At 45.2% G+C, this 20,795-nt stretch overlaps 1 protein-coding gene across 2 annotated transcripts in view; it reads right to left on the bottom strand.

The window, feature by feature from the left end:
- Window positions 1–20,795, bottom strand: part of LOC146796188 (unconventional myosin-Ig-like) — a 1,225,789-nt gene that overhangs the window by 1,055,272 nt on the left and 149,722 nt on the right. For both annotated transcript variants that reach the window (XM_085628614.1, XM_085628615.1), the window contains exons 5-6: window positions 16,932–16,985; window positions 7,630–7,725 (exon numbers count right to left, since the gene is read on the bottom strand). In XM_085628614.1, coding sequence (XP_085484740.1) covers window positions 7,630–7,725; window positions 16,932–16,985 — 150 coding nt within the window. The remainder of the gene's footprint in view (window positions 1–7,629; window positions 7,726–16,931; window positions 16,986–20,795) is intronic.

Genomic DNA, 20,795 nt, shown 5'->3' with positions numbered 1-20,795 from the left:
GTAAGACAGTGGGGAACGGCCAGTGGTCTCTTGAGGGTCACCAAAAATGATTTCCAAAGGAATAACTGTTCATCTGCGGCAGTTTTTCATTTACAAAACCTTTGAGAAGTCAGCAACATTTCAAAGATGTGCAGCTGCAATTGCGGTCGCAAACCACTGATACATTTCATTGTGATTTGCCATTAGGATTGGGGGTCCCTTTCACATCCCTTCCTAATTGAGATTCGGAATGAGTGGCAAATCCCCCTTTATGATTCAGAATGGCATTTCTCTAACACAAAAGGGGTTTAGTGAAGTCTGAAATGCCATTATGCAGAAAAAACCCTTTCAGTTTGCAAAACTCAGGGTTTGTGCCTATAGAATGCTTTAGTACATCTGGCCTATAAATCCTTCTCTGAAAGGAATGAATACCCTGGTTGCAATAAAAAGCGGAGAATGTCTAAGTCCCTAATTACAACCTCAAAGAAATTAACAGATGGTAATTTGGCCACAGGTAAGTATCCTGGACTCACGGTTTGGGAGGATAGGCCCAAAGCTGCACTGTGTCTTTATTTATTTTATTTATTTGAAAAGTTTTATATAGCGCTGGCTAGACCCGGAGGTATCAGAGCGCTTTACATGAGGACGAGCATTGTTTCAGAGCATAGTTACCAGTTGCAGTTACAAGTTACACAGTTTCAGAACACAGTTACGAGTTGATGGAGCGTAGTTACATGTGTTAAAAACATATACATCGGGAAAAAGCAGGCAAGGAGAGATGATAGGAGCAGGGGAGGTAGAGAAAGAATGAAAGAGGGAAAGAGGTGGGGGGTGAAGGAGACACAACCGGGAGACAAGGAAAACAGTGTCCAACATCCGGAGTGCTGTGATCCCAGTGGAAATGGTGACAAACCACTCCTCCACTGTGTGTGTTCTTCCTTTACGCTGTTGACTCTCTCAGAGGGGTCTTTGAGACTCCAGGGCATAAATACTGGATCCTTCCCCAACAAGGGGAGAGGGAGTGCTTTGGCAAGGGGCGCCATTCCCACACCACCGCTGTGTGTGGCTCCCTTGACGCTGTGGACTCTCTCAGGGGGGACTCTGAGACTCCAGGGAATAATTGCTGGATCCCTCCCCAACAAGGGGAGAAAGGAGTGCTTTGGAAAAGGGCACACACCATGGTGGTAACTTTAGGGATAATGGTGTATTGCGTGGGTGTGTGGGAACAGAGGGCTGGGAAGAGGAGCAGTTCTGGCAGATCGGCAGTGGGAGAGAAATACCTCGTGGGGACCCAGGAAATAAGAGTAAATGAGCCCATAACTTAGATGGGGTCACATTGTCATTAAGTCCAGTGTCAAAAATTAAGGCGCCGCGTTAGGTCATATCGGCAATGGGGGGGTGGGTCCAGTGCAGCAACGCGTTCCATGCCTCCGTCGGTAGTACCTGTACTCCAGAGCAAACCATCAATGCGATTGGGGGGTGTTTAGCAGGCTTCTGCATTATCGGGTCAGAAGTGTGTGGATGCTGAGTGTACAGTCACAAATGAGGTGGAATGTCAGGTTTCCCCGAGGCGGGTGCCATCTTATATGCAGGAGATCAGAGTCAATATTAATGCTTGTTAGTGCACCCAGATAACAAGGTCCGGGACCTCAGCTGCCCTGTGCACCACCATTGCAAAAGAGGCCCCTTCTGCCATATCCATGGTCCGAGAAGAGACCAAGCCAGTGTCTGGTGAGGTGTCAAAAACTGGAATCCGCCAGTTCTTCATACCATTTGTCCTCAGGTTCATCTAGGGGGTTAAGGTAACCATAAGGGTCCTGAGACCCCTCCCAATTGTGACCCTCTCCAGGCCTATCCAAGGACTGCACTTACTGTGACTGGGAGGGCATGGTTCCAGATGGTGCAATACCTATTGGGCTCCATATCTGGGTCGAGTATGATGATGGGGAACAACTGTACTGGATCGGGCTCTGCAGAAGGTCACAGTCTCAAGGGCGACTCTTGATCTGATACCAAATCCACGGGGGCTGTCTGGCACTGAGAGAGAACTCTCCAGAGGTTATCCAGTGTGGGCTCCCTCCAAATCCATGGGGCCCACAGGTACTCCAGAGGGTTTGGGTCGCCCACATATGAAATGCATGGTCTCATATAACTCTTTGAGTTGGGCTGGGGTCTCTCCAGCTCCATGGGGAACATGTGGGAGTGGGGCCTTGACTTGTGTCATCGTTCCCATGACTCGTCCAAGGACCGGGCCTGGCGCGGTGAAGTCAAAGAGCGCTTCAACTTTTTTCTTTTTGTGGGACTCACCCAACGACTTCGACTTAGGTAAGCGTCAAGAACAGTTCAGTGAAGGGTCCCAGGAACTTTCACGCAACTGGGATCTTTGATCATTGCTGGGTTGTCTGATGTCAGGCGGCGAGGAGCTTCAAGGAGTGCTCCCGCAATGCCTCTGGGAGCATGGCGCGGCAGTCCTCATAGGCTTTGGAGTCGTGGTCCTGTCCCAAGCACCATAGCAAACCAGGTGGGGGTTGGTAACAGACATCTGCCTGTGATAGGCACCACAAGGTTTAAAATCAGCTGTTTTCTTAGGTTACATACCTAGCACACCAGGAGACAAAAATATTCCAAAAAAGACCTCAGCAAAAAATCAAGAAAATTCAGTAAAAATGTGACTAGAGGTAGCTCTCTCCAGATCTGCACTGACTGGTGGGGAACGAAATGAACTGATGCCAACATGCTAGGGTGGCGTCTTTATAGGCACAGTGCACATCACTTATGGTAATGCTGATACACAGCTAAATGACGTCACCTACCGACTCGCAGAGGAACTGCTTGAAACATTTCTGTATCCAGTCTGACACCTAGGAATAATCCTAAGGTAAGGATTCTGAAGCTAGATGTCTGGATCAGATCAGGGGGACCTCACATGGGGCAAACCAATTTCTAAGCTTACCTTTTGGTAGCCTGGCTGAGCCCAAATACTATTTTTCAGAGAAATGTGTGGAGAGTCACGGTAACAAAACTTAAAATAGCAAAAAAGTTAAGAAAGAGAGTACCCAAAGGTCCAAACTAATGGGCCAGTCAGAAATGTTACTTGTGGAGATAGAGTCTTAATTACTGTTGGGTCAAAGTGGAAAAAACTCAGATTTTGGGGATTTTAAATCCAGGGGGAATCCACTGGTGGAAGTTCCCCTACCGGAAAAGGCTTACTGGCCCAGACAAAGTAGGGTCCAACAGCAGTGGCAGCAGTCACAGGTAAGAGCAGTGGGGTGATTCGGCGGGTGCAAGGTAAGTTCTTTTTGGTTTTTTAATTTGATTTTACTTATTCCACCATCTGTCGACTTCCCCGACCCCCACCCCCAACCAGCCCCACCACCCTTACCTGTACCGGCCACCACTGTCCAAAAGCAGACTGAGCAGATGCGACCCTCCATGCACCTTAAAGCATGCACCAGTCAAACTCAGCCATTCTTTATATTGACAGCAGGGTTTTACTCTGTGTGATTATAATGTCATACTGAAATCGAAGTGTGTACCTCCTCCTTTGGTAAGTGATGAGTGCTCAACCAAGGACCTGTTGCAGAATCAAAAACTAGGGGGTATTTAGTTATCCATATTGCAGTCGAACACAAGGGCCAGAGACACTCGTGGTACCATCAAGCGAGCTGTCCAATAACTCCCTAGTTACCTAGACCCAGGATCCAGAGAAAATACCCGAACCCATTGCAAGCTGTGTGGATCAGGATACAGATTTCAATAGGCACTTTAATAGCTGACAATAACATTCAGTTTTTCTATCAGAGCTAGTGAAAAGATGTATTTATTTAATATATGTATCAGACGTTTTAAGTGATGCAAACAAGACCCACTGCATGGCAGTGCACTTTACACAAAGGCAGTTTTACAATAGGAGTTTAGGACTTTCGGATGTTTTTGATATGTTAAAAATGTTACAATATCACAGGGTGAATGATACAAAGTGGCAACATTTTATGATGAAAAAATTTAATATAAGTGGGTTAGAGAGCTTAAAACTAGTAGTAATAGATATAGCTGATGAAATAATATAGAACTTACATGAATGTTAGCACTTGCGAAGTAACCAACAATATAAAAGATACATAAAGCTGTTAATTGATAATAATAGTAACAGAAATTAAGGCAACAAAATGTACCATAAAGTAGCATAAAAAGTCCCCATGGCAAAAAATATAATTTCAGAAGCACTAGTTCATCCAGAGGGGGCAATGGCTTGAGCCAGTAGCCAAACCCCATAGTGATAATGGACAAGAAGCCCTTCCTTCAACGCCCTTTTGAGTATTTCACATGGTGAGGTTGTTGTAATGGCAGGCGAACCCTTGTTCTAACTTCTGGGGTTGGAGGGAATTGACCCCACTAATCCAGGTATGACTAGAACCAACTTAGGTGTAACCATGTACTTTTCAAGTACCAAAATTACTCAGAATACTCCAGTGTAATTAAAATTTCGCCCATGTCTACTAATTAACATATTAACAACATCACCAGAAATTCCATTACAAGATCATTGTGCCCGAAAATGACATCACATTAAATCGCATGACATGAAAAAGGAACTCGATTGGATTTCAAGACTGAGGACTGGGGGAGATACACAGATAACAGCGGCATCAGTATGCATCACCGGCACAAAGGTGTCAGGTACATAGATACCTGGGGCTTTACACATAGTCTAGTAAAAGGAATCTCAATATACCGTACAAATAATCGAATATGTAGGAGATATTGTCTCTTCTGACCCAGAAGATATCGTCAAACTAAATTACATGTCATAAGTGAGTGAACTTTGACTGCTGTGGCCAACCTTAAGCTTCCTAACACTTGCTCAGTTAGTAACTCCAGCAGCAACCGCAAGACTGTGAAATCTGTTTTTGCATTCTTAAAATATCCAGAGGAAAAAATGCTCAAATGGTTGATTTTTAAAATTACATTTTTTTTTCATGCCTCTTTTTCAAAATCATTCTAAAATAAAAGCGTAGTTGTAATATGACACAAAAAAACTACTTTCAATAAAAGTCCTTCTTCTTAGCTGAAAGATTCGCAGCTCTTGCTTCAAAGCCAGTGTTACCTGATCTGATCTAACCACAGCAGGCATGAGATAGCTGTAGAAATGTGCTTCACGTTCGTAGGACGTAGGAATACTTATAAAAAATAGTAGTTTACCACCTAAATCAGTAGGGTGACCAAGTATTAAGTCTGACTTATGCTCCTCCCTAGAACCCACGACCATTCATTCTGCCACATAATCCGAACCTCTCAGGTGACGGCCATGCGTGCTTCGTTTCTCTTCATTAACTATGGTTGTGCCCTATAAGGCATAGCCATGAGCAGACAGATCTTCTTGCTGTCACTCCACTGCCATGAAGTATGTACATTCTCTCTCTTCTTTGCTAATGACCCTGCCTGCTGGAAACAGGCTCTCGTTCTCTCCTTTCTTAAGAAACCAGGAGGCGGCCCTTCATTTTCACTGCATTTTAGGCCAGTCTTTTCCTACATTCCTTTCTAAACTCCTTAAAGCTGCTCTTAATCTATAACTGCCTTCTTTAGGGAGGCTCATCACCTTTTAGATGCAGCGCACTCAGGATTTCACCTGGCACAGGGAACGGAGTGTGCATGTATTTCTGCCTAGGATGTTTGCGTGATCCTAGATGAGGAGGTAGGTGTCCTTCTTGACGTTTGGGAAACCTTTGAGAGTCCCCTACACTACATTATTATCTAGATTAAGGGATACTGTGTGGAAGAGCCAGTCTTGGAAGGGCTGTCTTCCCTGGAATCTGTCCGAGAGGAAGCTGTCTCCCTTCCTCCTTTCAGGAGCATTGTGTCTGATGCATGTGGGGCTCCACCGGGTTCCTCCTTAGCCCTACATGCTTTAGCATCTATATAATCCTTTTCTGCCATAAGATTCTTTGGCATCATGTTTTACTTCTATGAAAATGGTACCCAGATGACGGTCCCACAGCCCCCTCCATCCAGAAGTGTCCGCTAATGCTGACAGGCTGTTTAACATTCATCTCAAACCTAATACAGATAGATAGGAGAAGCTACTACTGTCTGGTGGGCCTGGGACCTCTTGATCTAACTCCTGGTGGTCCATGTCTACTGGAGACCCTCCAGGTCCCTCTATTAAAGCCAGAAATCTTGGGGCTACCTTTGATTCATCCCTCGCCTTCAAATCTTAAATTGCTTAAGTAAACACTTCTTGCTTGTAAGCTTTTAGACTTTTAGCTCTTATCCCTCTCTAAGGAACTTTTTTACTCAAACAATCCTATCCTCATACATCGATTAAGGAAATGCCACCTACTCGGGCCTGCCTAAATATTTGCTACAAGAGCCCCAGCTGACCCCAACCAAGTGGCCAGCTGTGTTGTAGATCTACCACACAGGGAGCACCTCTCTGCCTACGTGACCAGAGCCCACTGACCCCTGGGGACAAAACACATTTTGTTTTAGAGTCTTTGTATCCATCACAAAGCTGTTCATGATATAAGCCCATCCTTTCACGGCTCATGCTTTCACCATTATGAGCCTGTTTGCAACGTCACATCCTCTTGACCCTGAATGGGTCAGGCATGGACTCAGGGTAGACTATTGTCTTCCATTACAGCCACGCTGTGGAACACTCCCCAGTCTCCCCTTTTCCATCTTCACCAGACGAACAAACATCTACAATTTTGCAACAACTTAAAACATGACTCTTTCACACTAGTCTGGATTGGGCTTGTCTCTGCCCTTGCTGCTGATAAACAGGCATCCGTGCTGGAATAGATGTTCCAAACACAGCATGTTTATGGAAATGCTGATTATTTAGTCAAACACTGCAACCCAAAGATATCAAATGCAGCTGGGGCATCAGTCGATATTTCAAACACTCACATAACACGCATCAATGCACATTACAAATGGAGAGATCAGAGTGTTAGTAACATATATTACACATTCTTCATCAACATCAAGACATACATGATGGAAATACTTAGATGACGTGGTTAGCAATGCACAAGACGAATACAAAGCTAACTGGGGATTTATATATATTGGAAATACCCAGATGACAGGGAAAAACATACACACATCACCAGCACAAAGATATCAGAGAGAAAGATTCCAGGGGCATTATAAATACTTTAATAAGAAACATATCAATATACAGCACAATCATCACATAACTGAGGTATCATTACTCACTACAGACACACAGATCACAGGGCCATTGAGACACATTACAAATGCTTAAATAACTGGAAAACAACACATACGATTAACAAATAAATAATGGGCATCAACATACATTGCAAGTGCATGGATAGCACCGCATATAATGAACATTATAAATGCATAGGTTAAGTCCAGTTTTGGCTCCCTGGTGGTTAAAAGTAACAGTCTTGGACCAATTGAAAGCAAGTGGATGAAGTGAACTTACTACAGCCGCCCACATCATCCACCAAGGGGCCTCCCTGTTGAGAGGTCTAGAGATGTATAGGAAAGCGCTTGCATCCCAATAGGTTTCCTTTTGAACGGTTTTGCACCTTAAAGGCCCTGCCCTGATGTCCCCTCAATGTTGTTTTCATGCTCCTTGGCTGTCCATGGAATGAAAGAGTGATATATACTCACATTATTGCTGGCGCCTTCTCTGGTAAACCTGTAGAGTGCAGGGTCTTTGCGCAGGTGAAGCGACGTCAGGAGAGCCTCTGGAGCCCCCCAAATCAGCTGTGAGCAATGGAAGACAATGACAATAATGAGCTTTCCTTAGCATGTGCTAGCACATTTTATATCAATAACATATTCTGACATCCAATGGCAATGGGAATTCTCTCATTTGTGAAGGAAGCGCTACGCAGCCGCGGCCCGTGGAGGGTGTTCCGTGGGGCAGAAAGGCGGGGAGGGGCAGGGTCGAGGGTACTAATAACCGGAATATGGATAATTGGAGGTAAGTAAACAATTAAATAAATAAAACGAATTTCGTAGCGCGCGCTGCATCACAATTTGCGATGCAGGGCTCGCTACAAATTTTTTAAAATTTATTTAATTGTTTACTTGCCTCCAATTATCCATATTCCGGCTTTTAGTACCCCCCACGCTGCCCCTCCCCCGCCCCGCCTTTCCGCCCCACGGAACTCCCTCCACGGGCCACGGCTGGCGCTACGCCTTCTGCTCGACAATTTTCGGTTGTTGAGATGGCTTCTCTAATATTACCTCGTCCATCCTATTCTATCGAAGAGGCAATTATGCTGGAGGACTCTCCAATGGCAAATCTGAATATTTTCCTTTGCCACCCTACTCTAAATCAAGGCTCTGGTGTTTGCTATTTTTCCTGATTTATCAGTTTTTGACATAAATACAGTAAATGGATCACCCTTTTTTTAGGTCACGCCTACGTAGCGCGCATACGCTGCTTAGGAGGGCCTTTAGCCGTCACTCTGCTCATTTTCAAGCACACACTTGTGCTTGTGGCGGCATCCACCTTGCGGGAGCAAGCAGGGGTGCGCCACAAGCACGAGTGCAGTGCTTGAAAATGAGCAGACTGCTCTCCCAAGCGCGTGCGCGCCTCTCTCCTCGCCCACACGTCCCGGCCACTCACTCGCTCCGCCTTCTCTGTCTTTTTTTTGCTTGCGCTTCTTGTTAGCAGCGCACATTCCTTTATCTGCATCAGACAGTCAGATACTTCCCACCAATATTTGATACAATTCTATATTGTATATACCCTTTGGTGTAGAGATGGTACAAGTGCTGTATATTTCACTGGTGTATACAGCCCAAGAACAGGCAATCCGCACTTGTCACCAAAGAGAGAGAGAGCACACACAAATGTGATCTAAAACCACCCATAAAGCAAGCAGCAACGACCACCATTGTAATCCCGGGACCACTTCAGACTCGGTGTGTTTGCTTTGGCAATGCGTGATTACCTGCTGATGCCTATAAAGTACTTGGCGTTGTTTTGCAATGGGTCACTACTGCCTCTACCTTCTCTGAGGGGGAGCCCTCCTATCTCCCACCTCTGGAGCCGTGTTCACCTTCCTCAGTTGGGGGTGGGAGGAGATGGGAGGGGTTATGTGAGGCGGTGCAGGGGGAGCCTGCTGTTTATTTTCAATAACATACATTATTCTTAACCCGGGCGGTGATGTGACTCCTGCTTTCTCGGGTCTTTCAAACTCGGAGACTTTTGAAAAGGTGGCATCGGCTGAGGCGACGCACCGTCACAGGTGCACAACCTTGCGCATTACGCCCGAGAGGTGGGCGAGCCAACAAATTAACAGGGAGAGCCGAGCCAATGGCGGGCTCTGGTATTAAGAGTCCATGTACGAGCCGAACCCTGGTAATAATTGTCCTGTCAATATGTTAAATATCTTCCAAATTTAAAAAAAATGTGTACTTTAACACGCGGAAGAAAGTGCTTGACGCATCAGATTATTATTAAAAGCGCTATTTTTTAAACATGAGCTTGGAAATATTCCTGCTCCCCGGCCTTGTTGACAATGTCATTAGGGGATTAAGAGGCAGGTAATTTGTCATCTGTATGTACCCTGTGTTTGCCCTAGTTTGTTATACAAGACGGAGCAACATTACAGCCCATTAAATCAAATACCAGAAGTTTTTGTACTTCGCACATCCTAAACACACGCATTTAAGGGCGTTGTCGTGTTAATTAAGATAAAGGAAGTCGGTGATATGAAATATTTGCCTAGGATCACACACTTTGATCAAACAGGGAAGCCAGGATTGAACCTAAGTTTTCTGGTTTCCTATAATACAAATCAGTCACTAGCGTCGTAACTTTCTTTATTTTTAACATCAAAGGTGTGTGCTTTGCTAATAATTCTTGGCGCATGAGAGGCGAGTATAGGTGGTAGGCAGAAGTCTCAGGACAGCTCGGCTCGTTTTGGGGTTTGGATATCCAAAAGTACCTCAAGCTGAGCCAGGTATCTGCTCGAGCTTTCAGAGGCTTGCCCACCTCTAAACACGACATATATGCACATTACCAGACATGCCAACCCTCCCAATTCAGGCAGGAGACTACCGATTTGAAGGCTAGTCTCCCGCCTCCCGATTCCTGCATCTAGAAACCTGATGACAGCACTAATTAGGTTACCTGCTGCTCTAATGTGCGTCTTCATGCGAGGAACTTATTTAGAAGAGCAATCTGCCCAAACAACCTTCTCCTCTGATATATTGCTTGCTTCCTCTACTGACCCGTCACCATTGCTCCCCACTGTGCTGAGATAAGTTATAACACCCATTTGAAGGTTAGGAAGTGCTATAAATTGTCTGTTTCGTGCATCTGCCCGCTTTTCAAACAAGCATTGGCAATGTAATAGGTCTCACATTTATTCGAGTTTGAGCTATTGACATTGCAAATGACAATGCCTTTTATTTTTAAAACATAAATAAAAGGCATTGTCATTTGCAATGTCAATAGCTCAAACTCGCATAAATGCGAGACCTATTGTATTGAAAATGATTGTTCTATTAGTAATCATTGGTATTTATCTGAAAAAATGAAAATCCTGGCGGGTTAGCAGAAGAGCTCATTTTTTAGAAACTAGCCACAAAAATAAGATGGAGTTAGGAAGATTAAGCTACCGTTTTCTATAAGGGTTTAGAGAAGAGGTCCCAGATCTTCTACTGCCCTTGTGATACGGAAGGGTTCCTTCACTTAACACTGCTAGTTGAACAAAAAGAGGGATTTAGAAGAATGGAGAAACAAGGATTAGAAGGTATATGTACCTGTTACTTTTGTATAAAAAATGCACTCCTCTCCGAGTGAGGCTGTAAGGCTGATGGTCCTTGGCACAGTTGCACTGTGCAGCCCTTACCTCATGTGGCCATTTGCTGATGCACACAAGATGTTTCTAAACCAGGAGAATCATAGTCTGAGTACAGAGTCAGGTGCGCGACAAGATTTTGGACAAATGAGTTGCTCACCAGCAGAGACCTTAACCTTGTTGAAGACGGGAGTCTCCGGCAGGAGTGCTATTTTCGTGTGGTAGACTAATGCCTTATGCCTGAATACGACTAACAGTTGATGGCAACTCTTGAGATGCTCGCATGCCCATTGAGGAAGATGCCTACTGGTCCTCTCTAGATCTATCATGCCTGGATCCTCTCACTTCCCCCTCCACCGAGAAATTGAGAGTACATAAGTGTAGCTTGGACTGTGGATACATGCAGGAGTGGGTACCCCAGACTGGGAGGCCCTCAATTTATGTACAACTCCTAGAAGTTGTTACCATATGACAGTATGGGCATAGACATCACTGGGGTGGTGCGTCCATTGGGGCGTTGGGGCGTTGCCCCCCGGCCCACGCCCACAGCTCCCTCGGCGTCTCTGAACTTAAGAAAACTCAGTTTACTTAAGTTCAGAGGCGCCAAGGGAGAACTGACAATCATGTCAGTCAGCATGACGTTGGACCGCCCACCCCCTTCAGAGTCTGAAGGGGGTGGGCGGTCCGGCGTCATGCTGACTAACATGCATTGTCAGACCAGGGGCAGGAGGCAGCACCACAAGTGTGCATGACTGGTGAAGGTCGGCGAATTTTTCCGCCGTGCCCAGTCATGCGCACTTGTGACTGCTCTGGCTGGCGCATGCCCATTAGGAGAGCGAGGGTTGAGCAAAGGCTCAAACCTCGGTCTCCTAATGGGCAGGCGGGCGGGTAGTAACCCTGCTAAGCCAATCTTGGCGCTGCTGGAGGGGTTGTGATGTGGCTGTTCCTGTTCAGACTGAAGACAGAGCGCCAACGTGGGACCTCGGCCAGCCTCACCGGACGTTCCCTCCCATTTGCCCCGAAGGAAAGCCTATGCTTTGATGATCTTCGCTCAGTGGTTCTTTCTCATCTTTCTATGTGAGTGTCTCATTCATTGATTTAGTGGTTGTTCAACAAAAGTTGTCTGAGTTACCTGGAGCCTCTTCATGGTACTTGCTTCCACGCGCTTAGAGATGTCTGGGTCAATAAAGAAAACATCCTTATTTTGGCTGGAAATAAGTGTAAAGCACAAATTCGTGAGACATGGTTAGAATAAATACATGTCTTTGAACATGTTCTATGCACACTGCCAAGAAAATGTCTCAGCCTGTGTTGTTTTAATTGTAACTGAATTTCTTCCATGGTCTGTCGCCTCAAGATACCGGCAAGGTACAGGCGACCTTTAGGTCCTCCCTAAACGCATTCCATTTTGGTAAACAGCAAAGAGTTTAGAGGGTGTCAGTGTTCTCTTGATGGGTGCACGATGGACACATGTCTCCCCTTGCATTCTGCTGCACGGCTCTGCGTGTACTCAGTCACAGAGGCTGGGATTCATGATGGCTCTGAATGCCCAAATGCACCCACCTCATGCAGTTACACCCGGGGCGGGGAGACCCAAATCCTGGTTGGAACCACCTAATTACGAGTTTTTCAATTCAATATATTTTATTAAAAGTTTATGGGAAAGTGGGTGGTTTCCTGCTTTTGTTCATGGTCAAGTCAAGATATTATTATCAACATGGTCTTAGTTGCCAAGCACTTTTCTGATGCCTATCGACTCTCAGATGCCAGCTGTTTCAGAAGCGGTGGCTGTGTGTGCAGGAGTATGGCGGTGTGCAGGAGTATGGCTGTGTGCAGGAGTAAGGTTTGCCCGATGTACACAATACTCATCCCAGTCATTAACCCCTTCGGTGCTCATGACGGAATGGTTCCGTCATGACCCACGGTTGAGCTGTGCTCATGACGGAACCATTCCGTCATGACCACACCCGCGCAAGATTCCGTCAGCACAGCGGCGGAATCTGCGCAGCATCGAAGGGGTTAAGGGCTCAGTGATCAGGAACGGCAAAGGCCAGGCATCGCTTCATGTCATTAAGAAATGTAGAGAGGGGAAAGTTCAATACATTTATACCATAGTGTTTTTCATTTTGTTTGCTATGTGGGGATCAAAGATTACGACATTGTATGTTACTCCTAAACATGGGATTTATAAAATTATCTTAATTTGTATATTTCTATAATTTACATTCATTGCTTTCCCTTGAATATTGGAGCTGTGTCAACTTGCTGCTTGGAGAATTGTCTGGCCTTTGTTCATGGTTGAAAGGGTTGGCGGTGCGTGCACCCGCCCTTTTTGTGCCATAAATCACTGGGGCATGTGTCAATGTGTGCATGATAATATTCTTGTTTCATGCACAAACCTTACATCCAATAGCATATTGGTTTCTTTTTGCGCACCTAGGGTGTCAGCAGAACAAGTGATAGACAGTTTTGCCAGTCATTGACTTTGTTAGAAGAGATTCACAATTGCGTTATTAACCTTCCTGCTTTCTTAAATTTGCTTGAAAATGCACCATTTGCACACTCTTTTTTCAAAATTTTCTTGGGGGAGAACCCAAGGTGGTTCGGGCTCGCTCGCTACGCTCGCTCGCTACAGTGCTGTACCACAATTGGTTTACGCCTCACCACTTTCAAATGTCACCAGCCGCCACTGCACCAGTGTACTGCTCTCCTTAACATCGAATTCTAAATGCACATCTTAGACCTTTTAGAATGTCTTAACACTGTGTGAACAATGTGGGTATTTGTCTTTCAAGGTTGTATGGGTTGTAATCCGAAATTAAAGTATTTTTTGACCAACTGAAACTCTACAGTGTTTAACTCTGGGATTTGTTTCAATGCAATGAATGCACCTGCTGTTTTCCTTATGCTTGGGTCTCGGGTGGCTATCTCTAGGCAGGTCATTCTGCTCGTTCACAGTCAGGAGTTGTGATTTACGCGAAACCAGTGGGCTCTGCAGATCACGTTCACATGAAACAGATGTGCAGAGTAAACCCGTGGCGAAGGGAACTGAAAACCCACATACTCCCAGGCCAGCTGCAAGGCTCTGCATGTGATGTTCATGTGATGCTGGAGGTGCAGGAGGAACATGAACCGGTGCCTGATCATCCACTATTTCAGACCCAACCACCGTGTTTAGTTTCCCTCCCCTCTCTTTTTACTCAGTTTGCACCCTTCAAATCACTCCTTCTGTAGCGCACCCTCCGTTCTACTATATTTCATGTTAATGCTCTGCAAATTAGGTTCATGCTACACAAATCTCGCACATATCTACCTCTTTCGGAGAGTTTGTTTTTCACAGACTAAAGTCCCCCGTGACTTTCCTGGGACATCTCGTTAGACTTATAAACCGTTCAGGGGGTGCTGTTTATAACAGCAACACCGTTGGCCTCTGTGAATCACATGTTAAATTGACAGAGGCAATCTCACCTGCACTCAGATGCCCCAGACTGCCCAGCAAGCTAGAAGCTATGATGCTTTCCTCTGAGTTCCGGACCTACACCTCGACATTACAGTGCAAACTTTGGCTGGGTAGAGTTATGGCTTGGGTGGAGGTGTTCCTGGTCCTCATCGCAGGCATTTCCCACATCATTGCAACTCACTCCCAAGCAGTGCCTGGAATGGAAAACTAGAAGTGCAGGTAATCTGTAGCAGAGTATCTGCTTGTTTCTGAGAAGTGCCGGTACTCTCTAATTAAAAGTATAGCATTTCTCTAGAGAAGTGCCGGTACTCTCCCTGTCAAAATAAAAAAGTGCCCGTACTCCGTACCGGACAGTACCGGCCCATTTAAAGCACTGCTCCCAAGCCAGAATCTTTTCTCCACCACTTCGACATGTGGGATCTGAGGCAGTTCATGACATAGCATTTGAGCCCGATGTGTCTGTTCTTCAGAAAAAAAAAGGCACGGACCTTTGAGGCAACTGATTAGTAGGCACCATCAGAACACATTTGACAAACATTGTAGGGCGCACACAAAAATGCATAGTGATGTATGTACGCAGCCCGAAGATTACCTTAACGTAGCTAGCCCCTCCTGTCATTCTAGACAACAACTGTTCAGTCTGTCGCCAACTTGAACTTTTCCTATAAAAGATACTAGATTATTGATGGGACACCGCCTGACCTGGACCTAAACACAAGAGACAGCACATCTGAGCTAGTTTCATGATGGCTGTCTCAGACATTGGGATGAGAGAAGCTTGAACCAGAGGATACAATGGTCCACCCATGACACTCAAAAGCAATACCCCAGAAGCGCTGTCACATGACACTTATATGAGTGTCCTTGGGCTTTGTAGCCCTGGGCCTCCAAGGATCCCTCTAATGTTCAGCCTGTGTGGGGGAGTTTTTTGTGATAGTAAGATGGTGATATGAACTAGTTATCGGGAGAGTGTCCCCAAACATCAACCTAGGGGTACTCTTTGTGCTGGGTCTACGTCTGCCTTTCACATGAAAGGGATTGGAGGCAAATGATGCTCTTTCCGGATGGATTCTGTCTGCATTTCTGTTTCTTAGAGGCCTTAAGAGATTAAGGGCACCTTGATGAGTTTTCCGCACGGTGGTATGGGCTAAACTGAGGATATTTTTAAGGTACTTGGATTTCCTCTCATCAACCTTCTGCACTGTCCCTGTGGTACTGGGAATTTAGTATAGGAAACACAAGGCAATGTCTGTACAGAGAACAGGTCCCTTAACCAGTGGTTGGGTGGGGGAATTTCGACCTTCCTGAAGGAGTAGAACCTGGAGAACGAATTGCTAAGCCTTGTCAACCTTAGGGCATATGGATGTGTTTATTTTCTTTTCTTAGCTGAGACCCTAATTTAGGCTTGGAGACCTCAGAATTCCCCTTGGGCAGTGCAAGAGTCACCCACCAGGGTTGGAATGAAGTAACCCCTGGTTGAGGGCTGAAACAAACCTACTGGTTCTAGTACCACAGAACGTATCTCAGTATTGCAGCCCTCGTACCTGCGCGGATCCCAGGTCCTCATAAGTCACTGTAACACTTTTTTCAAACCTGTGGTTCATGCCTGATGGAGTATCATGAATCTGCGAGGAAAACCACTAGGAGCTGCCCAGTTGTCAAAGCCCCCAAAAGTGTGCACAGGCCTTGTAGTAGTTGGGACACAAAGACTAAACTCCCAAATAGACTGCATGCCTGAAGCCTGGCTTTTCTAGGCTAGACAGGCGTTGAAATTAGCTAAAAATGTAAAGGGTGGAAAACAAATCCAGTGCTGCAAAAGTCCTGTAGAAATAAACTGTTTTGGCCGCTGCCTAATGTGAGCCGGTGGTTGCAGGAATTGTGTTGAAGCATTTCTATAGAGCGTCATACCCCATTATGGACTGCTGAAGTACAGTCTCAGATGAGCAGCACACCACATCATGCCATGGGGGACTGCGTGGCTGGCAAAGTGTTGTATTTGCTGTGAATCTATGTGGGAGGTGTTTGGTGCCGTGGGTGAGTGACCAGAGGTGCTCTTATCCTGCCTTGGGGCGCTGCACCCAGCAATGTGAAGGAGGACGAGGAGTAGTAAGCGATGAACAGGCAAAGGAGGCAGTAAAGGAGAAAGAGACAGGAACAGTGCTTAATTTGAGCCGGTGGTTTCAGGTGCTGGGCACCAGCACTTACATTTTAAAATCAGCACTTATGACTGACACATGGTGGTGCTGTTTGTGTAATTTACAGATATTCTGAACAACAGTTGTTTCTTAATTCAATATACATTAAAAACAACTAATATCTGCCGCACAAGTCATTCTCATAGCTTTGGGGGCCTCGAACAGCCTGAATTGTCACCCTTGTAGCAGTGTGATGGTTAGTAGTTGTGTTTGTACCGTCATTGGCATCACTGGCAGTGGCAATGCATGATGCAAGCTGAGGTGGCCTCCTGACGAGAGCTCTGGCACTTATTTTGTTACAAATTAAGCACTGGGCAGGAATCTACCTGGATGGCCTGAGATAGAGGTAGTTTGGGGGATGGAAGACTAAACCATGCAGGAAGGTACATCGCATCAATCTAGATAGACTAGCAGTAGGGTGGAGCTTATCTATACACAAAAAATACATCTAGTGTAATTACTCTGAACAGTTTCCAGTTACACATAAATGATTACCTGGAAGAAGGAGTGAAAGTTTCGCTCGTCGTGTTGTTGCTTTAAGACTCGAGACTGTCAAGGAAAAAACAGACATTGAGTTCACAGTGGTGTGTGGAGTAAGTACACTTATTACATTTATGAAGTATAAATGTGAGTACATATGATCAATATATGATTTTATCAACAAATAAGGACTTCACTGATTGGGTACGGGAGGGGTTGCAAGGCAAACGTTCATACGCTGTACTGTAGTTCATGCCCGTTAGGACTCAGCGACTTACAGGCAGAAATGAGCCCAGCTTTTTATGCATGCCGTGTCCTGATGAGGGATGAGTAAAGGTCATAGATGCTGTAGTGCTACATTCTTTACCTGCAGTGGGCCCTATTCCTGGTCCTTCTAGGGCTGTTTGTCCCCACCCATGCATTCCCTGTAGTATCTTATTCTGCAATGTCCTTTGATTCCCTCATTTCCTGCTTTCCCCACCCCCACGCAGGAAGTGGTGTCCAAGGTCCTGCAAACTTCTTCATGGTCATCGTGCCCCCCCCCCCCCCACAACATGACATCTTCCCCCTTTTTTAAGAGAAATGAGACATTCTCATCATGGCAGTGTACTCCTGGTTCCCCCATACCTCTCACCTCAAACTTATTTGAGGGTGTCAACCACCATGGAATAATGTTCACTCTTTCAATATGCTCAAGCATCCCATAGCTTTCAGTGGGGTCACCTGCCTTGCAGGCTTTCTTCACCCACCAAATGTTCACCACCATTGACTTTGATGGGATCGCCCACCAAAAACACCTGACTTCACCCTCCTTGGAGACTGCAGGTTTGGCACTCCCTCATTTTGGTGAAATTACAAATTGAACAATACCAGTATGATGAGCCTGGACAAGCGAATCCCCAATCTGTTTATCACCAAAACAAAGAAAAACTTAAAAAAATATTTAAAGATTGTTATAAAATGAATGAACCAGTATGAATTCTTGGTTTAGTGATTGCAAAAGAAATCTTCTAACAATTTCGGAAAGATTCGGGAGAGGAAGGCGGGAAGGGCACGGGGTCTGTTAAAAAAATGCAGCACATAAGAAATCAGGCAATGTGGTTGGGGATTCGATGAGGAAAATTTGGAGAGGAAATAGAAGGGAGGGAGTAGAGGGACAGAGAGTGAAAGAGGTTTAACAAAAACAGGAAATGGGAAAGGGAACTGGCAATATAGGGGTATTGCCCAAAACAAGAATGAAAAATCCATGTGATCCAAACGAAAAAGGAACCCAGAAAAATGTAAGATGTTTTACAAATTTGGTCTGAAGCTTCCCAAAGTCTGTTTTTTGTCTGTAACACATGCGTTCACGGGCTCAGTGTTAGATATTTTAGCCGAGCTCAGGGCTTAAGCCGTGCAGAAGGACAGGGTGTGCGAGGATCAGTGAAACACAGTTCTTCACACAGACACAGAACGAAAAGCACTGAGATATTATTAGTAAACACCAATCTTGGTAGAACTATTCAATTATTCAAAAGATGTCCAAGGCAACAACAACATTAACAAGTCAGCGGGTACTAATTTTGTTGTACTTTGTGGAAAGCTTATTTTAGAAGTCTGTTGAAGTCATTTGAAAACAGAAAAAGGTTTCCAGAAATGGCTTAGGTCCTTAGTGACTGGGTGGATGGTATCCGTGCCAACCTATCTAATCTCTCTAACCCGTGAGCGGTTCTTCCCTGGCATCATTTGCCCTTTGGTGAAGGTTCCTCACCACTATGTGGAGCCTTTTCACAATTATCTCACCCAGGCACAGTGGTATATCAGTTACTGAAGGCCAGGCAGCCGAGACTGGCAGAGATACAGTCCACCCTGGTGGAGTGGATTGAGGACATTGGGTTATCTGTCAAAAAACAACGCCAAATTCAAAACCAGGTGGCTGTAACACCCTAGGCGTGACAGGCAATCTAGTGATTTTCTTGACACGTTTTTGTTTCCGCCTTTCTGTAAATCAGGCGATTCGGGTCAAAGAAGCCTTAAGTGGAAGAGGATGTCTGAGGCCTGGCCCTGCTTCTGTTCGCCACTTCCTAGTGCACACCGCAGACTACTAAACTGCCTCCTGTTGCTTTACCTGACCACTTCCAGGGGCCTGGGCTTAGGTGAGTGAAATGGTAACCCACGTTTGGTTCATCTCATCAGTGAGACCTAAATACTAGTAAAATACCATCCAGTTTGTGTTTTGAGACTTCAGGCGAGCCATGAGCTGGGGTTTGGAAACACATTGATGTAAATTCCAGTGTAGTCAAGGTTAACATGAAAATGTCCGCTACATTGGATTTAAAAGTAGTTTAGAAGGCAATAATTTACAGAGGTTTTTTTAACCCTTAGGTCCCCAGTTGTCTCTCAAGAAAACCAATCTCTCCCCTAGAAGCGTTTCTCCAAGCAGCAGCCTGCTTCCTGAGTAACACTAAGCAATTGCTGGCTCAGCCAATAGGTTCTTGTCTTTACAACTGGGCCCTGAGTATGGGAAATTCAGCAGCTAGTAATGTGTATACCTACTGTGCACTATAATAGTATTGTTTTGCCATATACTATATCTATCTGACTTTAGCACATATTAGACTAAGGACTACATGGTTGGTGTACTCAAACATTTCAAAACAAGCTAACCAACCAAGACACTAACTAATAACAATCCAGTCCACAAAGAACTCAGGATTTCTGGCCCTGAGCTGAGACAAGAAGCGTATTTGTGCAGAAAGAATGGAGATGAGAGAGAGGGAGAGCAAGAAAGAAAGGAAGAAGAAGGAAAGGAATGAAAGAGAGGAGGGTGAAGGAAGTGACCCGATTAGGGTCACCAGGGTAACTCACGACCACCTCTCAGCCTTCCACACTAATGAAGAGTCGGTCAGACAGTAGAGAACACAAACCAAGTATATTTAATCAGGTACACTCGAGCGGAGTAGCTGACCAGTCTCCTCGGATTGCTGCAGAGTGACTGTCTTCAGCAAGCATAGTGATATATTATGTCCAACTCAGAACCAAAAAAGACACGCTCTGAATGGGAATTTCCAGTTGGTAGCAGTTAAACAAAGGAGATACAGGAAGGATGAGTTTCGATCCTGAGACCGGGCACTTGCTATCTTGATGTCAAGGTCACTCTGGTGGGAGCAGGCCTATCTAGTGGGAAAGGTATGCGCTAATACGAACAGTGCATTCATTAGAACAGCTAGGCTCAACCTTGGAGAAACGAAAACTATTGCAGCTGCTTTCAGCAGAGGCAGGGAAAGAAACCAATTTCAATCGTAACTCAACATGGGAGCCAAACGTAAAATGGTGCTGTGAATGCTAACCTAAAGCACACAGTACATAAATAACACAGCTAAAATATTTTTATTCCAACAAAACAAGGAAGCACCAAGGAAAAGAAAAGGCAAAAATAATAAGAACAAGCATTGTCAAAGTCAATAGCTCTCACCTGTGTAAGAGCTAGTAGCTTTGCCAATGTCTTTTAGTCATGTAGAGGTGAAAAGTTTCTGTGCAACATGGCGAAAAGTTAGGAAAAAAAGTACTATGACACAGTTAGCCCTGGTCACATAATAGCGCTTGTTTGCTTATCATGGGAGAGCAACATGGACAAATGGAGGGAGGGTGGGAGGCAACGCGTAACATGGACCATGGACATGAGGAGGAGGGAACAAGCAACATAAATAACTAGAGGGTATAAAAAGTGCTATGAGAAGGCCAGTACTGATGCATCATGACATTTCTTTTTCTATGGAGGGTGGGGGGGGGCAACACAGACAACTTAGACACAACATGGACAATGGGAAGGTCGGTGGTTGAAGGATTAGAAGCAACATGGACACTGTGGGAAGAAGCAACATGGCCAATGGGTGCTAT

This window comes from Triturus cristatus, chromosome 10 (genome assembly GCF_964204655.1).
Source record: "Triturus cristatus chromosome 10, aTriCri1.1, whole genome shotgun sequence".
Classification (NCBI taxonomy): domain Eukaryota; kingdom Metazoa; phylum Chordata; class Amphibia; order Caudata; family Salamandridae; genus Triturus; species Triturus cristatus.
The sequence above is the reverse complement of the archived record's forward strand: the minus strand, read 5'-3'. Positions and strand labels throughout refer to the sequence as shown.